Here is an 18,991-nt window from a genome sequence, read left to right as displayed (position 1 = left end):
GACTCCTTGCTGGTTTCACAGCTGGGACAGTGATTCCCACAGAACGCACCGAGTTACCCTTGTGTCCTCTCAGAGCTGCCAGAGGGCTCTCATCATGAACAAGAGCTGCTGAGGTGTGCTCCAGAGCTTTCCAGCCAGGCATTGCAGGGTCTCTGAGTTTGTGTCTCAGCAGGGGCACTCCCATCCGAGGCTCAGCTCCTTCGTGCCTGCAGTGGCTGCTTCTTCCTCCAGGCACTCACAAGGCAGCAATGTTAGAGATGCTCTCCTTCCCTACCTCTGAGCTCAGCTTTCTTCTCCTTCCCTAGATTTGTTCTACCAACTCTTACTTTACTCAGTTAAAGCCTCTTAGACCTTTCCACCCTCGAGTCCTTCCTTTTCCCTCTTCCATTCCATGCACACAGACACCTTCCCCCAGCACCAGATCCAATTTCACAACCACCCAGTTCGAGCCCACACTACAACATCTGTACCATTATTTCCCACAGCATCAGCATTCCTGCAGGAACCCCTGGGAACTGCACAGACCCAACTGGCCAATCCAGCTGAAATCTGCCCACATTCCTGGTGGCTTTGGAAGCCATGGAACACTCAGGCTGGCACCTTGGCAGCAGGGGAAGCTGGCAAGGGAAGTGTGAGGAATGTCAGGCTGGGAGAAGTAAACACCTTTGGAGTAAGCAGAGCTGTAAAATTGCCCCACCCCACCTGGAGCAGCTTCACCCCAACATTGCTCATCTGTGGGCAGAGATGTGGTCACTATTAGAGTCTCAAAACACCAGAATATTGAAGGCTTTAAACACACAGAACTAACCAGCAGAAAGAAGGAAAACGAGGATGCAGGTAAATTCCAGCTAAATCTATTCTACCAATATAATGCAGGAAATGGGGTCTTTCCACATACTGGCAAGGGCTCATTTCACTGAGGAGTCACAAGATGGTTTAGAGAACTTTTTATCACATTAAAACCACAGAACAAAAAGCTTAGCTCAGAACTAACCTGACTTAACATCTTCTAGTGTATAAGTTTTCAGATATTCTTAAAAAAAGAAACCAAAACAGACTGACTTGAAGTGTAATTGTTTATTCAAGCAGCTGATGAGAAGCCAAAACACACCATGGTCAAAGTAAAAATTTAAAACATTTCATATTAAAAATTAAAAAAAGATAATTTCCTTGCTGTTTCCCCAATCTCCTGTTTTACTTGGCTAGCTCTGAATGAAAACTTGGGTGATTTACCTAATCTCTCACTGAAGAGTGATTTGCTAAAAGTGTGTTACAGTACTACAAACAACACAAGCTCCTCAACTCAGAAAAACCCCTATAAATAAATTGACTACACCAAGAAAACAACAGAAGATGAGAAAAACACAAATCAACTGCAAAGAACCAGGCAATACAATTTCAAAATACAACTGTGGCCAAAGGAAGCTAAGCTCCTGGGTGCATTTTTAGCAAGAACTTGGGAGCTGGAGGAACACACTGTAATTAGACCTCAAGGACAACCATCATGCTGGACTTGTGGGGAATATCTTATATCCAAAGGTCACTTATCATAACAAGTACAAAATCAAATGGCAAGCAACGAGAATCCTTTTCAAAAGCACACTTCCTCTACTTTCAGCAACATAACAGAGTCAAAAGTACATAATTCAACACTCTTCTAAGACCTGTAACTCTAATTTCTCCATATTCCAAGCTGTGACAAGGGCCAGTTGCATATGGATTGTGCTCCCTCCCCCAAGCCTCACCTGGCATCAGCTTTTCATGGGAAAGACCAGATCCCTTGGAGAATGAACATTACTATCAGGAATTGGTCATTGATACAGAAGAACCAGAGGAAATGAGCCACACACTAAACAAAACAGCACTAGGAGCAATAATACTAATCTGGAAAGAAACCTGTATGTGCATATATATATATAAAATGTATAACTTTTTGTGTGAGTACCATGTGCCCAGCACATTTTTTTCAATGCATTGAGGTGTTTCCAGTGATTAGGAGGGGGTTTCTTTTGCTTAGGACCAACAGCATGTAAGCTGATAGCCACAGAGTTCAGCACCTCCCATTCCCTTTCTACTTTCACCTAGCAGAATTACTATTTTTATTATACAGAATTCATGGCTGCCTTAAATTGATTCTCCAGAGCTCTTCCCAACCTTTATGGAGCCATCCTTGATAAGTGTTTAATAGGACAGGGTCAGCTTCAAGTTCAACTGCCCAAACTTCCTACAACTTTTCAGTGAGGATAAAGTTTTCTTTCTACCTCTCAGTCTCTGTACAAAAAGCATCCCAGAATACTCACTAGATACACACAATCAAAGAGAAACACAAGTGCACAACGTACTAGAAAACACAAAAAGTTAATTCTTTGGTATTAGAAACACTTGTTCAAATGCCAGGAACAATGAGATCTGTAACCCCAAACTCTAGCACAATAAAATTCCATAATAATGGCCTGGTTAAGGTGCTTGAGTGCCTTTAATGCTACCTTGGTCACTCACCACACCACCAGAGCATTACAGATACCTACAATATCTCCATCCCATAACACACCTCAATTCATTTCAAGTCTACATCAAACTCTAAACTTCTTCTATTTATAAATATTACACCTTGGTAAATAGATGGCTTTCCAGCAACTTTTTGACCTATGAAGTATACAAATATTAAACAAAAAGACAACATAATGGCTTAAAAGACAGGAATTAGCAACTTTAAGAGTCTCATTTCCCTAGAAAAAACCAAAATGTGATCGTGTCAGACACAAACTTTTGAACAAAGGCAATTTCAACAAAACTAGCAAAGGTTTGCAAGTCCAAGTCTGTGTTCTTAGGAATGGAAATACAGGAGCTACTCAGAAGAGCGAGGAAAAAGCAGTTTCAGCTGGTGTCCCAACATCATCTGCTGGTTATTCAGCACCTGAGTAACTCCTCACTCCCTGAGATCAGAAGGAGCTGAGGAGTTTTAATTCAGTATTCCAGTGCACAGCACAGTTACACAAAGAGCACAATCAGGCTGGGTATGTTCACCAACCAAACAGCACTTCCAAGGTAAAACTTCACCAGAACAAATCAGCTGAGCTCAGGTAACTGCTGCCTTTATCTTCTGCTCCTCTGCAAACACCAACAAGATCTCTTTCAATCTCTCCCTTCCCATCCCACCTCCCTGTGCTCTCCAGCAAACACCTGTCCTCCTTTAATCATCACAAGGTAATGCACTCTGGAGCAAAGCAGCAGCAGCTGGCTCTGGGCAGCTGTGTGCAATTTAACAATTGGCACCCTGCAGGAGTGATGTCACCCTGAGGTGTTCATCATGCTAGGCCACGCTTGCTTTGGGTTGAATTGCCCCCTTCAGAATGGCTGCAGATGTCCACCTAAACATAAAAAATCCTTCTTGAGAGCATCTTAAGACTTCCACCTTCTCAAAGAGAACTTGCCACAGCCACTGGTCCCAGGAGCAGTTCCACATTGTTTAAATACAGTCAAATGCCAGTTATCAGCCAATACCCAGATTTTCTCAGCACACTGGAGCTGGTGCTACCCAGAACCACCTGTTGTCATTATAGTGCAAGATTTCTATTGTCATTTCATTGCAAGGGTTCCATGCTACCAGAGTTTTGTACCTCCTTGATGTTTCTCATAGGCAGCTCCTCTAGGCACTGACTCTTCCTCATCCTCACAGTAACCAACTAACTCCAGTTTCTCTCAACCAACCAATCTACTCTTTTATAACACTCTTCTTATTGGATACAGCTGTGGCCTCTTAACATCAGGCCTGCTCCTAATCCTTAATAATTGGCTCAACTGCAACTCTTTAGGGGGTAAGATTGCTTTCTATATTATCTTTATTTACTTCTGTTCTAACCCCCTAGAACCACCCTAGTGAACCACAATCTAAATAAACTCTCAGATACAGCATCTCAAGCATAGGACAGCTGAGCTGCAGCATGAGCCAGGCCAGGTCTAGCAGCAGCACTGTACCTTGCACACAAAGCCCAGCCTAAGTTACTACACTGTGTAACCTCACTTCTGCCACTCAGGGAGCACAGCTCCAAGTTCAGCAATACTGAATCCACACATGCTGACAGCAGCACCCTGGCCACGGTAAGGTGGGAATGTGAAATACATAATTGATAGTTATGATTAATGCTGATGTATTAATTGATGTAATGATTAATACATAATACATAACTGAGGCTGGGTAATGCCAGTGACTGAGTAACCAGCAGTATCCCATGCAGCACTGAGTGGCATGGATACAGAGGAGATTCCCATCACAGGTTCAGAGAGCAGAAGGAGCTTCCATCAGTTAAACACTGTGTAATGCACATGTGGCCTTTGTGATCAAACACCAGGAGGAAATGGGTTAGAGCAGCTTGGGGGATATCTGCCTGGGAATGGAATTCACCAGGCCAAACTGCTCTGGCTCTGCTGGCCCAAGGGGATTGACCAGGAGTCTCCACATTGTCCTTTTCACACCCCCAGCTTCTGAGAGGGTTCCTGGGCCCAGCACAGCAGGAATGCACAAAGCTGCTCCTGGCCAGTGGGATGTCCAGGCTGCTGCATTTCCATGGAAGGCTGGCAGCACAGCAGCTGAGCCTGGTCCAGCAGCGTTCCTCAGCACTGCTGCCATGTCACTCATGAGTCCATGGAAGGATCTGTGGGATCCCTGCACTGCACCTCCTAATGCTTCTGTTATCTTGGGATTCCCTGCAGCCAAGATATTGCAGTCCTCCCTCTCCAGGGAAAGGTAGGTTACATATAAGTAAGGAAAAAAAAAAAACCCACAAAGTAATTTCAAAGCATCTATGCCACTCACTGGAGTTAAAAAAAAAAATAAATAAAAAGAAAAAGTAGCAGTCAATTTCAGAGTCCTGTTTTAACTCAGTGTTGTGAATTGCCTTTGACTCCAAGACAACATGTTACAATTCTGGGAGGGCTGTGTTTTTTTCTTTGTATTGAAGTTGTCATAGTTCCTCTTTCAATTAAGAAAAAACCCAACAAAACAAAATAAAAAAAAACCAGCTCAATTTAGGCAGTATTTCCACAATCATGTCTGCCTGACATCACCAAAACACATACTAGATGTGGAAAGTCAGGCTGCCCATCATAATATTTTGACAACAGCCACTGCAAGTTTCTCAAGGAATCAGCGCAGGATTGGACAAGTGCTGCATAATTTGAGCATTTCCCAGCATATCACTAATTATCCCAAGGTGAATTTCCAAGCTAGGGCTGACAGTGTCAATGCCAAAACTACTGCTCAGATAAAGGACTGCTCGCCTTCAGTTTACAAGAGAGCTCCTGCATTCTTTCCTTTCAATAACATAATGTATCAGTACTTGAATGACTCTGGGTTTGAGTCATTTTCTCTAATACTCCAGTTCTGAACTTCTTTTTAAATACTACTTTAAGGTGAAGACACAGAACTCCGTCTATCAAACTACTTCATAAGTAGAACAAAGATTTAATTGCACGAACGAGGTTCCAAAAACTGAAGAGGTTTTCTATCAGTTTTAATTAAAAGTAGCAAGGAATGCAAAAATTAAAATACCTACTCCAGGAAGCATTCTATTTTCAAGAGAGAACTTTGCAAATTAGTTCAGCTGTACTACTTGGCACGCTGTGAATCAGTTTCAGACAACAAGAGCAGCTTTCCCCCACGACCAGAAAGAAAAGGCCCAGGACTGAGCCACCCTGGCCCAGAGGAAGCAACAGATGAGCAGTAGATTTACAACAAAAGCATGTAATGACTGTGCTCCAGGTTTCAGGGACAAAATCTGTGAGAGACAAATATGATTAATTCATTTCTCACAGAGGATATTTAAGGCTCCTTAAACAAGGAGATGAGAGGTAAATGGGCAATGGGTTGTTATCCTCAATGGAGCTTCAGGCAATTCATTGAAAGCCCAGGAAGAGCTTGCTCAGCATTTGAACTCCAAGGCTTTATTTGTTTCCAGCAGCACAGGTGCAAGCTACACTCATTCAGAAAGGACAATAAAATTCTGAGAAAGGACAGGCTAGCAATGAAGTCAACTTCTGTCTCCCAACTTTCAGATAGACACTCAAATTTCACATTCCTTTGTGCCAGATAATCTGTATTTAGTAATTCTTTCAAACACATGGTGTATTAGGTAATTTATTGGCTAAAACAATTATATAATTTTTAAAAGCTGATAGGTTAAAAGAAATAAGATAAATAAGAGATGGCTGAAGGCAATGCACAGGGTTCATAGAAGCATATCCAAGAGAGCAGTTAAGTTTCATGACAAGCATCCCCCACGACCAGAAAATGTATTTACAGGTGCCATGTTGATATAAACAAATGTTCTTACAGGTCTCTGATCAGCAAGTACAGCTCTGGCTACACTGAGGTCAAGTCACTCTGGAAAGAGTCAAACTGCACTGTTGCTCAGACCCATGGAGTTTCCAAAACACTGATGGAAATTGATTTCAATTTCTGATCAGTTTGATCAGACTGCATCTACTCTAAATATTATAGATCCAGCTCTGACCCTTAGGACTTGAAATACACTGGCACAAGTTTCACTTTATATTTAAAGGAAAAAAGTAGCTCAGGGGGAAAAATAGTTCAACCCCAAGTAAAGCAGCAACAGTTAACAGTTATTCACTGTGAAAGAAGCCAGAGACCAGGCAATACAGACAAGGATTTACTGCACTTGCCATCCTTCAGCTAAGCAGAACTTCCTTTTATCAAGCTTTTGAGCTCACACTGCCCAGTGCTATCCCACAGCAGATCCAAGAAGCAAAAAGAAATATTTCAGTCTCTCCTATCAGCTGTTGCCTGCGAGCCCAGAGTGCAACCCCAGCACAGCCCTCCTGTCAGGAGCCAGGAGCCTGCCAAGGGCTGGTGGGCTGTGCTCCACAAGCCCTCCACACACAGAGCCCACCTCCCAAATTCCTCAGCAGATATGGATGCTCTGGCCCCTCTAAAGCTCTTCTGGAGCTGCCCCACTGTCCATTTCCAGCACTGCTCACAGCTTCTCCTAGCAGAGCACAGATGTGAAAGCGCTGTCAGTTTTGTTGATGCCCACAGAGTTTAGAATTAAAATTTGAAGACGAGATTTGCAAAGTACAGAGACTACAGGCAGAAAAGTACTCTGAAAAACACCAGTTTTTCAGTTCACACCCACTTAAAAGTAATTGCACTGTTGGTGAAAATCATGGGTTTTTTATGAAGAATTCAATAATTACGTGTCACAGAACAATAAATAGGATACTGAACACTTCCTGAATATGAAATTCTTGCTAAAAATTATCAAATGCCCACAAAATGAGCCAAGCAGCACAACAGAAAAATAAAGACAATGAGTGTTGAACAACACAGCATAAAGCATGTTTCTATACACAATTACACAGATTAAAAACTCTCAGGTGGAAGTCAGTGCAATGAATTGGAGGTTTCTTCAATGTGTGCAAAGTGTGAAAAAAGGCAAAAAAAGTTTTGCCCCTCATTCCTTGATGGGAACCAATGATCTGCAAGGATTCTGATCTAGAAACAGGTCTCAATTGACATGGGTTTCTCAAGTCTTATTCACAGCCCTTCTACAAATTAGCTGAAGAAAGGTCAACTCCCAAAGGTGCCTTTTCCACAAGGATTTTTTCTGACAAGTTTCTACTTCTTCCCCCAGTTGTTGCAGCACTAAATCTCATGAGCAGTTCTAAGCTCACTGTCCACCGGACGTACTGGACCCGAACAACTCCAGAAATAAAACTTTACAAACCTCCAACAAGCTGGATATTTTTCCTACATGTTAAGAACACCACAGAAATCCTCACAGTTGCATACATGTGTTTAGCATTCAGATTGCAAATCAATTCCCATGCCAGGAAAGGAACAAAGTGGAAAGAACGGCTTCTCACCTCTTCACATTTTCAAGAAATTGCCAATTTGCTGCACAAAATGAAAGAAGAAATCACCTCAATATAAGCTTAAATGGCAGAAATTAAATGGCCACGACTCTGTTTAATTGCAGCATGCTGTTACTACAAGCAGCACTGAGTAATCAGCACAACCACTTGCTCCTGAGGATGGGAAGAATCTTTTTCACATTGTCCCAGCATCCAGACAACTACAAAGGTGTAGCTTGGCCTGCAGAAATCCCTATTAGCTACCTGAAAAAACTCAGAGAAGAAAACAGATGAAATGAAAGGAACCAAGAAGTAAACATTGCTCTTCCCTCCCAATCACTAAAATGCCAAATCACAGCCTGCTCATCACTTGGACACAGAACACAATTCCAGGATTTGCTTTTCTGACTCAATGTGAGTTGAGCACAGAAAGATGGAAGCAAACTGCAGTGAGATGGAGAAATCAACTAAGGAAGGAATTAAAACCTCTACCATACAAAGTCTGTATTAGCAATAACACAGGAGAAAAAGAAGCAAAAGGAATTCGATGAATTAAAGGAATGGGTGAGGCTCATAACACCCTGAAGTGTCTCCTGGCACACAAAATCAATCTCCCAAAGCCAAGGCATCACCTCCAGGGCAGGCCAAGGGAAATGGAGCCAGGTCTGCGCCCCAAAATCCTGTCCCCTGAACCCCAGAGTGACAGGGCCTGAGCACCCACCATGGCCCACGACACCCTGCACCACTTGTGCACCCAAGGACAGCTCCACGAGCTGCTCTGGCAGAACCAACACCAACACCGCCCAGAGAGAGAGCCTAAAGCACACGGCCTTGGATTTGGCTCAGGAACTGCTCGGGACTTGGGGGACTTGTGAGCTCCCCTTAGGGAGGGAAAGCAATGCAGCAACAAACACTCCAAAAGAATGATCCAACAGGAAGATTTCCTCCATAGGAAGCATGATGAATTCAAGTTCTACACTGATCAAGTCTCTTTTGGACATGAAGCAAGGGATGCTTTTCTTTCCCTTTCTTGCTTTCTTCAGTTTCCTTGAACTTATCCCCTGACTACTCTACAGTGCTAGAACCTTGTGGCTTTAAGGATATGATTCCAAGTACTTATCCCACAGAAGATTTCCCTGTGTAGAAGGAGAAGCATCTCAGTAAATACACCTCAGTGCTGTGTAACTCACACCAAAACTCAGCAGAACAGGATTTATGTAACTCAAATTCAGCATCACTGATCAAGTGGTCTGAGCTATGAGAAGGAACCAGTTTGCAGCAGCCTGAACAGGAAAAGTCTCAGGACAAAATCATTCCTGATCACATCAAATAACATGAACCAAAATAATTGTACAGAACAAAAGCTGAAATATCTTTCCAAAAATAGAAGCCTTTTAGCTATTAAAGTCACAGAGCTTTTCCTTCCATTACTTTACAAACAAACCAACTTTGTCTTGGTGCCACCTTCCCTTTCACTTTAGAAAGTTCACAATTAGTGAGGATACAAGTTTCCCCTTCCATTTTTCCCTCTGTTTACTTCAGCTCATTTGGAGTAGCACTTCACAGTCATAACTGCAATTTGGCAATGCTGCTACAAAGAAAAGGTTATTTTCATTTTCCTTTAGGCCTGGTTGCTCATTGCCTTAGAAAGGGTCAAACACAAACATGAAAAAATGACTGAATTTCAGTGTTATAAACAAGTGACTTTCTTTTCTTCAACAAGAGACAGCAGAGATCCAACAGGCTGGGAAGTTACCCCAATAAATCCTCCATAGCATCTCTGCAGAGATTCTGAACATGGAAATATCACTTAAGGGGAAAAAAGATGAATCTTTTAAAAAAAGAAAAAAAAGAAGAAAGAAAAAAGCCATGCAACAGAGACAACTTCTACAGTTTTGCACAAGAGGAATCATCAAAGAGCCAAATGAAACCTTAGATCTGCACAAAACACCAGAGCAATCAATCCTGAAGTTTACAGGTAACCCACAGAACAAGTGAGAGCCGCTCTTGGAGACCAAGTGATGTTAATGATGCAATAGTTGTAATAATTTTATAGCACATCCTCAATATCTGAGTCCTCACAACACAAAATATTGATCCTCTCCAGATCCCAAGGAGCAAACTGAATGCTGCAATGCTTTGGAACACAATTTCTCACCTACCTCAAAGTAAACATACCCTCAACCCAACCTCCAAGACTACTCTCTGTACTCCCTCCATGCCAGAACAGCATGACAAGGAGTCAAGCCAAGAATCTCCAGCATCCAAATTCAGGGCTATCCTGAAACTACACAAACAGTCAAGCACTCCAGCACCTCAAGTGTTTTATGGACCTGATCACTCTGGGAGCAGTTCTGCAGACAGTGATAACAGAGAGAAAAACAACAGTGTGAGTCCACATTCATCTCCTGTGCTTCAGTAAACTGGGGGGGTTGTTTTGGGTTGGTCCTTGGGGGTTTTTTATTCTTCTGGTTTACTAAAGAGAAAACATAAGGAGAATAATAGCCTGCAAGCTGGTGTACTAGAATAACATCTAGAAGGCTCTAATCATCAGTGTGAACTGATTTTACAAGATTTCAGAGCTGACTGGGAAAAAAAAATGGGCTGAAGAGGTAGTAATTGAAAAAAGTGAAGCAGAATGCTGGGAAGAAAACAAACTTTATTCCCAGAAACCAAGAACTGGGAATAACCGAGGCCTACCAAGGTAACCTAAAACCACAGCTGCCACTACATAATAAAACCTATTTTTCCATGTTGTAATCTTTGTTTCTTACTTTTATAAAACCCAAGCCAAACAAGAAGAACAAACCAAACCTAAACCAAAATCATCTACAGGGTTTTAAGTCAACACACATCAAGATGAGCTGCAGTCCCAAAGGGAAGCCTCGTAGCAACCGAGCTGAGCTGGGCTCTCTGGGACACCCCACGGCCAGGACTGGGGGACACTGACTCAGGACAGGCCTGGGAACCACACTGGCACTTCCAGCCAGGAAGAGGCACCCCAGGACAGCCCTGCACCCAGCAAACACTCAGCACTGAGCACCACATCCCCAACACCTGCAGTGAAGGCTCCACAGGGATGGCGTGGATCTCCAGGCAGCTCAAACCATGCCCATGGCTCTCGTGGGACACAGCAACCTGCACAACTCCTGTGAGACCTGAGACAGCCAAACCCACCTGTGAGGCTCCATTTCTGGGTTTCCTGGCTCACTTTGGGGCTGAGATTATCTGGGTGTCCGTGCAGTGCCTAACACAACAGAGCTGTCCTGATCAGGGCCTCTGGACAGCACAGAAATGTAAATACTACTCAAGAACAAGTGAAACTCAATATAAACCCTCCAGGACTGACAAGAGCTGGCATCCAAAGAAACCAAGGAATGCAAAGTGTATCAGGGTTCATTTTGGGATACAGAATGCTGTAGATTAACACAAAAGCACAGAATGTCCTCAATGCACTTTTGCTGTAAAATTTGTGCACATTTAAATGAGCCCCTATAATTAATGCTGTGAGAATCTGTTCTTAAGCCTTTTGCAAATAAGTGGCCTTATCTTAAAAAGCAGCCCATTGTGTCTTCCCTTTTTTTCCTTCTATTAAAGGCTACTAAAAATGTTTATATTGTGGAAGATTAATTAAAGAAACATCAGACTCTTTATAGACTTTACTCCTATTAAATCCTGCCTGGGATAATGTAAATGATGCTAAGAAACCTACAGTGAGAAATTAAGACTGTTTGCTGTGATTGAACAGATTGTCTTATAGTGCAAAAACTCCTCTAAAGTCTGGACATTTCATAGGGGAATTTACATTTTATCAAGTTCCTGGATCTAATCATAACTTGAAATTACTACTTCTCAGGAAATAACTTCAAGATCAGGGAATTTACTGAGTTGAACATGCAGATCAAATGCTGAAAATCAAGATGCTGCAAGAGAAGAAAAAGAAATATACACAAAAGAAATATATACAAAAACCCCAGCACTGCTGATTTTGCCCACAGAATACTGCCTGCTTCTCATGCTTAAGCACAGCAATGTATGTTAAATACCTACATGCATACTCACATTCTGGCCAAAATAATAATCTAACCAATCCACAGGTGTCCAGTTCAGCAGCTCAGGCAGCCCCTGAGTGCCAGAGCCAGGACCACTGACTGCCTGTGACAAAATCAGGAGCTGGAGTGCTCCCAGGACATAACCCTGGGCCTCCCCAAAGGTCACTGCTGGACAGAACGCCCAGCTCTGCACAGTTAGGGGCTGTGGGTTAACCCTGGGGCAGTCTGCCGTGGGGCTAACACACTCCTAATGCAAATGTGTCTGTCTGGGGGCAGAGCTGCTCAGTTTCACCCTTCTGCCACCCCTCAGCTGGGAACTTCCTGGGCAGGAAAAGGGAGCTTCCCACGTGCTCCTTCCCAAGCACCACTGAGGGCTGCTGTCACTCCCCTCTCCAAGTCACCTGCAATGCAACTGACACCAAATCCCAGTTTGTAAACATCACAGCAAATGATGACAAAGGCCAGTGTACGGCCGTGTAAAAATGTTTGGTTCAGCAAGAAAATCCAAAAGGAAGGAGATGCTGTTCCCAGGGGCCTCTCTGGAAACCCTGCTTGGGGAGCTCAGGTGCAGAGCTGATCCCAAATGCTCCGTGGGCAGCAAAGGAAGCTGCTGGCAGCCTGTGCCTCGCACATTTCGGCCATGACCTCATTCTTTACTACCACTTTTCACTTCTGTTGCAGGGTTTCAAAAACCAAAGCTTGACATCAGTTTTGCACTATGTACCTTTCATTATTACTTAAGGAACGCAAAGAACTCAGCTGAAGTTAGAAAAGAAACCATCCCTTCCTCACAACTCAGTGTCATCCAGTGAGAAGGGAGCACCATCACACGTCTTTGTATCCAAACACACACACCAAACAGTTCTGCTGATTTACAGTGGGCTTCTTTCTCTGAAGGGAAGACCAAACCTAATGTCACTTAAGCAGCATATTTTGAAATTAACTACAGAGCTGCAGTAGTGCAGAATTTTCCTAATGAAGTTTGACTTTTAAAGACATATTTCCTTCTACTTAATAGCAGAGATATATCTTATATAATGCAGAACCATTAAATTATCCATACTCCAGTTTTATATAAATATATATCTACATTAAAAAAGAATTGTTAAAGTGATTGAAGACATTGCTTTATCTGTAGGGAGATATCTATCTTCATCAATCCCAATTACCTTAAAACATCTGCAAAAATCAATTCATACTGGAATTTCAGAGATTCCTTGAAATATCAAATTTAATGCTACATTTTCCTATTTGATCATACCAATCCAAATCAAGTTTAAGCAATGATTACTTATCAATCCATCAAAGCAAGCAAAGTTTTCTCTTCCAACAAGCAGCTGTCATCATATACAATTGATAAGTTAGTCTTATTTTGAACCTACTGTTTAAATAACCATTTGGTGTGTAATGTCGACATAATCTCATTTAATCCAGCCTCTGAACTCTCTCAGAAGTTACTTTTACACCTACATTTTTACTTCTCAAATGAAACGCTGGCCATCACTGAACACCCTCTTTCCCCAGCAAGAAAGAGGCCAACATTGAACTCCTGTAGGATCCTAGGGAAGAACAAACAGCACATGGAAGTGGGCCTCAGAAGAGTGAAGACAACTCTACCCAAGCCCTGTCCTAGGCAGCATTCTGTGCTCCACTCTGCTGGAACAGGATTTGCAGAGTGCAACCAGGAAAAATGCCATGTTTAAGATCCGAGATAGTTAAACTTCCCTCTAACCGCAAACTTCAGCTGGTAAGTTGTTTCAATTCCTCAGCATCCGTACAAATGGTGGTTTTTTTCGTCTTTGTTCGTGAGGCAGAGCTCCTGAGAAGCTGGGAAGGTACCTTGGCTGCCACGGAGCGCAGGTTCCAAGGGATACACGAGGCCTACAGGGAATTTCGTGCCCCAAACGCTCCCGATTCCAGCGGCAGCGGGGGGAACACCTGCTCTATCACCCCTCCGACCCTACCGGTAACAGTCGGAAAGAGGAAACTTCGGGAGGGAGCCAGAGACCACCCCCGAAGCCAAACACCCGGCAGCAGCAGCTTCCCAACCTCGCCAAGCCGAGCCAGGCTCCTCCAGGCGCCGCTTCCCTCACAGCTTCGGGAGAATCGGTGCCCGAAAAGCACCTGCACCGCGCACCGAGGCCGGGCACAGCGAGGGGGAGGCAGGAGCACTCCGAGCCGCCTTTGCTGCTGCTGGTTCAAAGGGACCCAGCCCAGGCCCGGCTGCCCCGGAGCGGCTCCCGGCAGCTCCTCAGCCCGGCCAGGCCCCGCCGCGGCTGCCGGGGATGTGGATCCCGAGGGAAAGGGGGGATGGAGCAGGGACACGGCGGCGGCAGGCCCGCCCCAGGCCGCGGGGAGCGGGGAAGGAAGGAAGGGGGAAGGAAGCGCCGAGCAGGGCATGGAGGGAGCTCCACCATGGCAGCGGAGAGAGGGAACCCCGCGGCCGGGAGGCCCGAGGCGGGCGGGGAGAGGCGAGCAAGGAGGCGAAGCGGGGCTGTAACCCGGTGCAGAGGAGGGTCCGCGGGGTCCCGGCCCGGGGGGAGGGAAGCGGGGGAGGGCGGCCGCACTTACTCTCATTTAACACCTCCAGCAGCTCGGCGCAGCTCTCACACATTGTTCATTAACAGCAGCAGCAGCCGCCGCCGCCTCCTCCCGACCATTGATTGATCCGCTCGGTGCTGCTGATTGATGATTGATGGGGGCCGGGGCGGGGGTCACCGGGGGGGAGGGGAGGGAGGGGGCGGGAAGGAATGGGAAGAGAAGGGGAGGGGGGGAGGGGGGGGGGGAGAGGCAGGGGCCGGTCTGGGATCCGGGGCGGCTGATCAATGCAAATGAGCCTGTGGCGGCGGCGGCGGCAGCGGCGGGGAGGAGGAGGAGGAGGAGGAGGAGGAGAAGCCGAGTCACTCACTGGCTCCCAGGGACTCCACGCGCCGCCATTTTGCTGAGGGGGAAGGAGGAGGAGGAGGCGACGGGAGGGAAGGGGGGGGACAGGGCGCTCGGGCGCCGCTCGGCAGTTTCCGACCAGGCAGGAGGAGGCGAAGGTGGCCGAGTCCCTCCTCCTCCCTTTTCCCTCTCGCCCCGCCTTCCCACCGCGGTTCCGAGCGGCGGGATGGCGAGCGGGGAGGAGGAGGCAAGGGGGCGGGAGGGTAAAATGGCGGCGGTGGCGGTTGGGCGCGCGCCCGGGGAAGGGCGGGAAGCGCCTCTCCCTGCCCTCTCCCTGCCCTCTTCCCGCCTCCCACCGCCGGGAATCTCCGCCAGGAACGCGCGCACGCCTCCGCTCTAACAGCGCCGGGGGAGCGGCTTCTCCTGCCCGCCCCTTCCCTCGGTGCCTGGAGCCGCGCTCGCCGGGCTGCCTCGGGGACCTCCCGCCTGAAGAGAGCGCTTAGCACGCTAAGCCGAGCTCCGTGGCGAGGAAGCTCCCAGCTTCCAGGCGCGTTTCCAGGTCTTTGGGGTGGTTTCTTGGCGTTTTCCGCCGTCGGGGCGCGGGACGGAAGAGCCGCCGCCATCTCCTTCCCGCCCAGCGCGGCTGAGGGGAGCGGGGGCACCTGTGGCCGCCGACCCGGACCCCGGGAATGGGCGTTTGGAGGGCTACGGTAGCGTTTTCTACTAATAACTAATTTATTTTTACCTCATAGTTTTCTGCCCTACTTTGTTGGGGGAGGGGGGGGCTTTGGTTGTTTTTTTTTTTTTTTTTGCTTCCCACCCCCCACCCCCCCCCCCCTTGTTGCACCGTGATTTATTCTGTACAATCAGAAATGGCATCTGTGACTGGCTGGAAATAGCCTTTTCTAAATAAAAGACACGGTGAAAATGAACGAAAAACTTTAATTGAGGATACGTAATTTATGCTGTTACAACTACCAGTTAGTTCAGTCTGCCTTGGGTACGTTTTGACCGAGGTTTCAAACCCGTGGATGCCAAAATTTCAGGCAAGCATCTGTTTTCCATTAAAAAAAAAAAGCCCAACCCTTCTTTTTTTTTTTTTTTTTTTTTTTTTGCCATCTCTGAATGCTGCTCCCTCTCCCAGGTACATGTAAGTGGAATAGGGATCACATGATGGATCTCGGCTGGTGTTTCTCCCCTCAGCAGGCACTTCCCGAGTAGAAAGCGCTGTTTTTATTTCTGCAGTACCACCCAGCGGCCAGTCCGTGTTACTCTGAGTGCTGCGAGCGCACCGACCTGTACACGGGATTAAAAACCCAAATCTATTAATAGCCGCAATGCAGATGCCATATAGTTTAGCAGAAAGTCAAATAGAATCACCAAATGAGGGGGAAAAACAAAAAAAAAAAAAGTTGTTTTGAATTCCTCAGTGGCTGTCTCGTATTTCTTCCACTTGAACTAAATCTGCTGGCATGGTGGAGATCCAGTTCTGGGCTTTTTTAATTCCGTGTGCATATTTATCCAGGCTGATAAGAGCGTGGTGGTTGTGTGTGTAACCTCCCACTGCAGGCCACAGAATGCTCAGCTCCAAACAATCCTCGAGGCGTCACTGTGTTAAACTAAGATTAAAAATCCCACTGCTGTTCAAAAGTAAGAGACAATTAACTGTAAACAACAAGTAGGGAACAACTACAGTGCAAGTCAGGAATATACTAAAATGATGTTTCACCCAGAATTCTTGTCACTGCTTGGTTTTGAAATACTTTCCATGGTGAGCTTATCAACAAAGATAGCTATTCCTAAATATTCCCTGCTGAAATTTCCTTTTACTATTTTAAACTAATACAGAAAATTAACTTGAGAGTCTACAGGAGACACAGATTCCTTGTCTGTCACTTTAATTCACATAACATGTTAGTTCAGATGTATTTCAAATGGGAATAACAAGGGACAGTAATGCAAGAGAGAGGTTGAATACTGTGAGTAAAAACCTAAAAACTTCCCTGAAACTTTTTACTAATCTTTCTGCTTATATTTAATTTGTAGGTGTTTTAATTCCTGACAGTGTCTTTTCTAAATTATGTATTTTCTGTTGATAGGAATCTGACCAGCACGAGCTAGTTAGCTATTAATCTAACTGGTTACATCACTAAACCTCCATAATAATAACAACTATTTAATTGCTAACTGGTTTAGTTATTAAAATGACACAGATGTACTGGACCCTGTCAAGCCTTTTTTGGTTGCTTCATCTCTTCCAGCTGGCCTGAGAATGCATAATGGAAGAATAAAAGGAGTCCAGAACATTGCAGTTGTGTTCTGCTCCTGCCTGAATTAATGTAGTGACACCTTTCTCTTCTACAGCACTGATTTCAAAGCCTGAGGTCCATCAAAATGTAGACCAGAGGATTTATGTGTGAGTTTTCACTTGATGTTGCGCTGCCTTACCTTCTGTGTGTCCAAGAGGATTTCAGTTTCTGTAGAACACCTCACTCTACAGTCTGCATCATCCCGTTTGAATTTGCACTTTTCCCTCTGCTCTTCCTTCCTCAAGCAGGCCCTGCAGTACCTTTTCCAGCAGACTCAAAGTGCCAGAACATCTTCAGAGATGGTTTTCCTGAGCAATCAGCTGTCTGACCTGAGGGCAGCCCCTCACAAACACCGGAGTCCCAGAGGGGACCTTCTGGAGCCCGCTGTCACGTGCCAGGCTCAAGGAGTACAGCACAAGAGCATGGCTGACCTTGAGTCACTCCTGCCTTTGAGCAGAACACAATATTGAAAGCCTGATTCCTTTTACTGTGCTGGTTTCCTTTTTTTTTTTTCTTTTTTTTTAACTAGAGACTAAATTGAATTCTTTTAAATGAAATTAAATGTTCGCTTCCAAGCTGAAGACAAGACCTGTCAGTGGCCTGGTTACAGAGATCATCAGCCTCCTGCTCTTGCATGCTTTGTTTTTCCTGTTAACCTTTATTCTCTCTCAGTGCCATCCCAGCAAGGCTGTTTTATCCCCAGGAGGCCTCTTCCCTTCCCCTGGCTGCAGTGCTCCTCATCTGGGAATATTTGCTCTGGTAAAGTGCCAGCACAGCTCTTCTGGAGGAGTAACTTAGATAAATGCAAGACTTGGGCAAAACTAAAATCCTTAATCCAAGAGCAAGAATATGAATTTTCAAAATTCATGCCCCAACACTGAGCTAGCAGTTTAACTGGACTCCAGTTAAATCTCTGACCTCGTGTCTGGAATGCTGCTGGAAACCACTGGAGGCCATCAACAACAGAGTCAGTGTCAAGTTCACCCACATTTAACTTTCAGCACTTGACTTCCACTGCTCTTTCAGCACTCTGAGCTTTTTAACAGGGCCCATGTCTAACTAGGCTTTGGTGTCACAGCAGCCTGAGAAGACAAATCCAAATTGATTTACCCCAGATAATACAGAATACTCAAAATTTGGCCACAGATATCATGTAAGTACAGACAAGGCATTGCTGAGCATGAGGCTGCCACCAGAAACTGAACCACTCCCAAAGTGTTCCAGGCAGCTCCTGTTGTACATTTGGGCCTCTTTTGGACTTTTTAGTGGTGACAAAAACACTTGCAGTGTTCCTTTGGAGAGCTGTTCCTGTCTGGTTAGCAATGTCCCTGTTAAAATAACCAGCAGTGGGGTAGGAAGGGGGCTGGAGCCTGCTCCCAACACATGAGGGAAAATTTTACCTCCCCTCCCCACTCCAGGTGTTAGATTGGATCATTGCTGATAATCCTTGCTGAAATCACAAGATCCACAAGAGACTGCAGACTTCAAGGCTCAGGAGAAGCTGAGACTATTGAAAAGGATTTAAGATTTCATGGGTGTTCACAACCAACAAACAGGCACCCCACATTGATCTGAGACTGGGAAGAGGTTACCCAAGGAAAAGTGCTGGGTGACTTATTTACAAGGAGTAAATAAAAATGAAAATCTGAGTGTTTTGTTTTCTTCCAAACTCTTAACCTCCAAAATACTCCTTCCTCCTCAATCCCATCTTTCCTTGTACTTGAAACACAAAGAAAAGCTCACAGGTTTGTAGGTGTAAAATCTGTGACTTTTAGGTACTTGAGGTGCGCTGTACATGGGATAATGACCCCAAAAATTATTCCCTCAACGGGAATGGCCAAGCCTTTTCCCAAGGAACCTGCTGACAGGGACAGCCTT

At 45.2% G+C, this 18,991-nt stretch overlaps 1 protein-coding gene and 1 long non-coding RNA gene across 9 annotated transcripts in view; one reads left to right on the top strand and one right to left on the bottom strand.

The window, feature by feature from the left end:
• Positions 1 to 15,062, bottom strand: part of USP34 (ubiquitin specific peptidase 34) — a 119,027-nt gene extending 103,965 nt beyond the window's left edge. For 5 of the 7 annotated variants that reach the window (XM_036379628.2, XM_036379632.2, XM_036379630.2 and 2 more), the window contains exon 1: positions 14,493 to 15,050. In XM_036379628.2, the coding sequence (XP_036235521.1) occupies positions 14,493 to 14,535 (43 nt within the window). In that variant the 5' untranslated portion in view covers positions 14,536 to 15,050. Of the gene's footprint in view, positions 1 to 14,492 lie in introns of all 7 variants that reach the window. The other 2 variants (XM_036379635.2, XM_036379631.2) reach the window with 2 other exon arrangements.
• Positions 15,045 to 18,762, top strand: LOC118685764 (uncharacterized). Of its 2 annotated transcripts, none has more exons than XR_008508267.1 (2): positions 15,045 to 15,514; positions 17,169 to 18,762. It is a non-coding gene; the product is annotated as an uncharacterized LOC118685764 (long non-coding RNA). The 2 variants fall into 2 exon arrangements; XR_004980028.2 differs by having other exon boundaries at positions 17,066 to 18,762.
• The last annotated feature ends 229 nt before the right edge of the window (positions 18,763 to 18,991 follow it).

The sequence above is a fragment of the Molothrus ater genome, chromosome 3 (genome assembly GCF_012460135.2).
Source record: "Molothrus ater isolate BHLD 08-10-18 breed brown headed cowbird chromosome 3, BPBGC_Mater_1.1, whole genome shotgun sequence".
NCBI lineage: Eukaryota > Metazoa > Chordata > Aves > Passeriformes > Icteridae > Molothrus > Molothrus ater.
The sequence above is the reverse complement of the archived record's forward strand: the minus strand, read 5'-3'. Positions and strand labels throughout refer to the sequence as shown.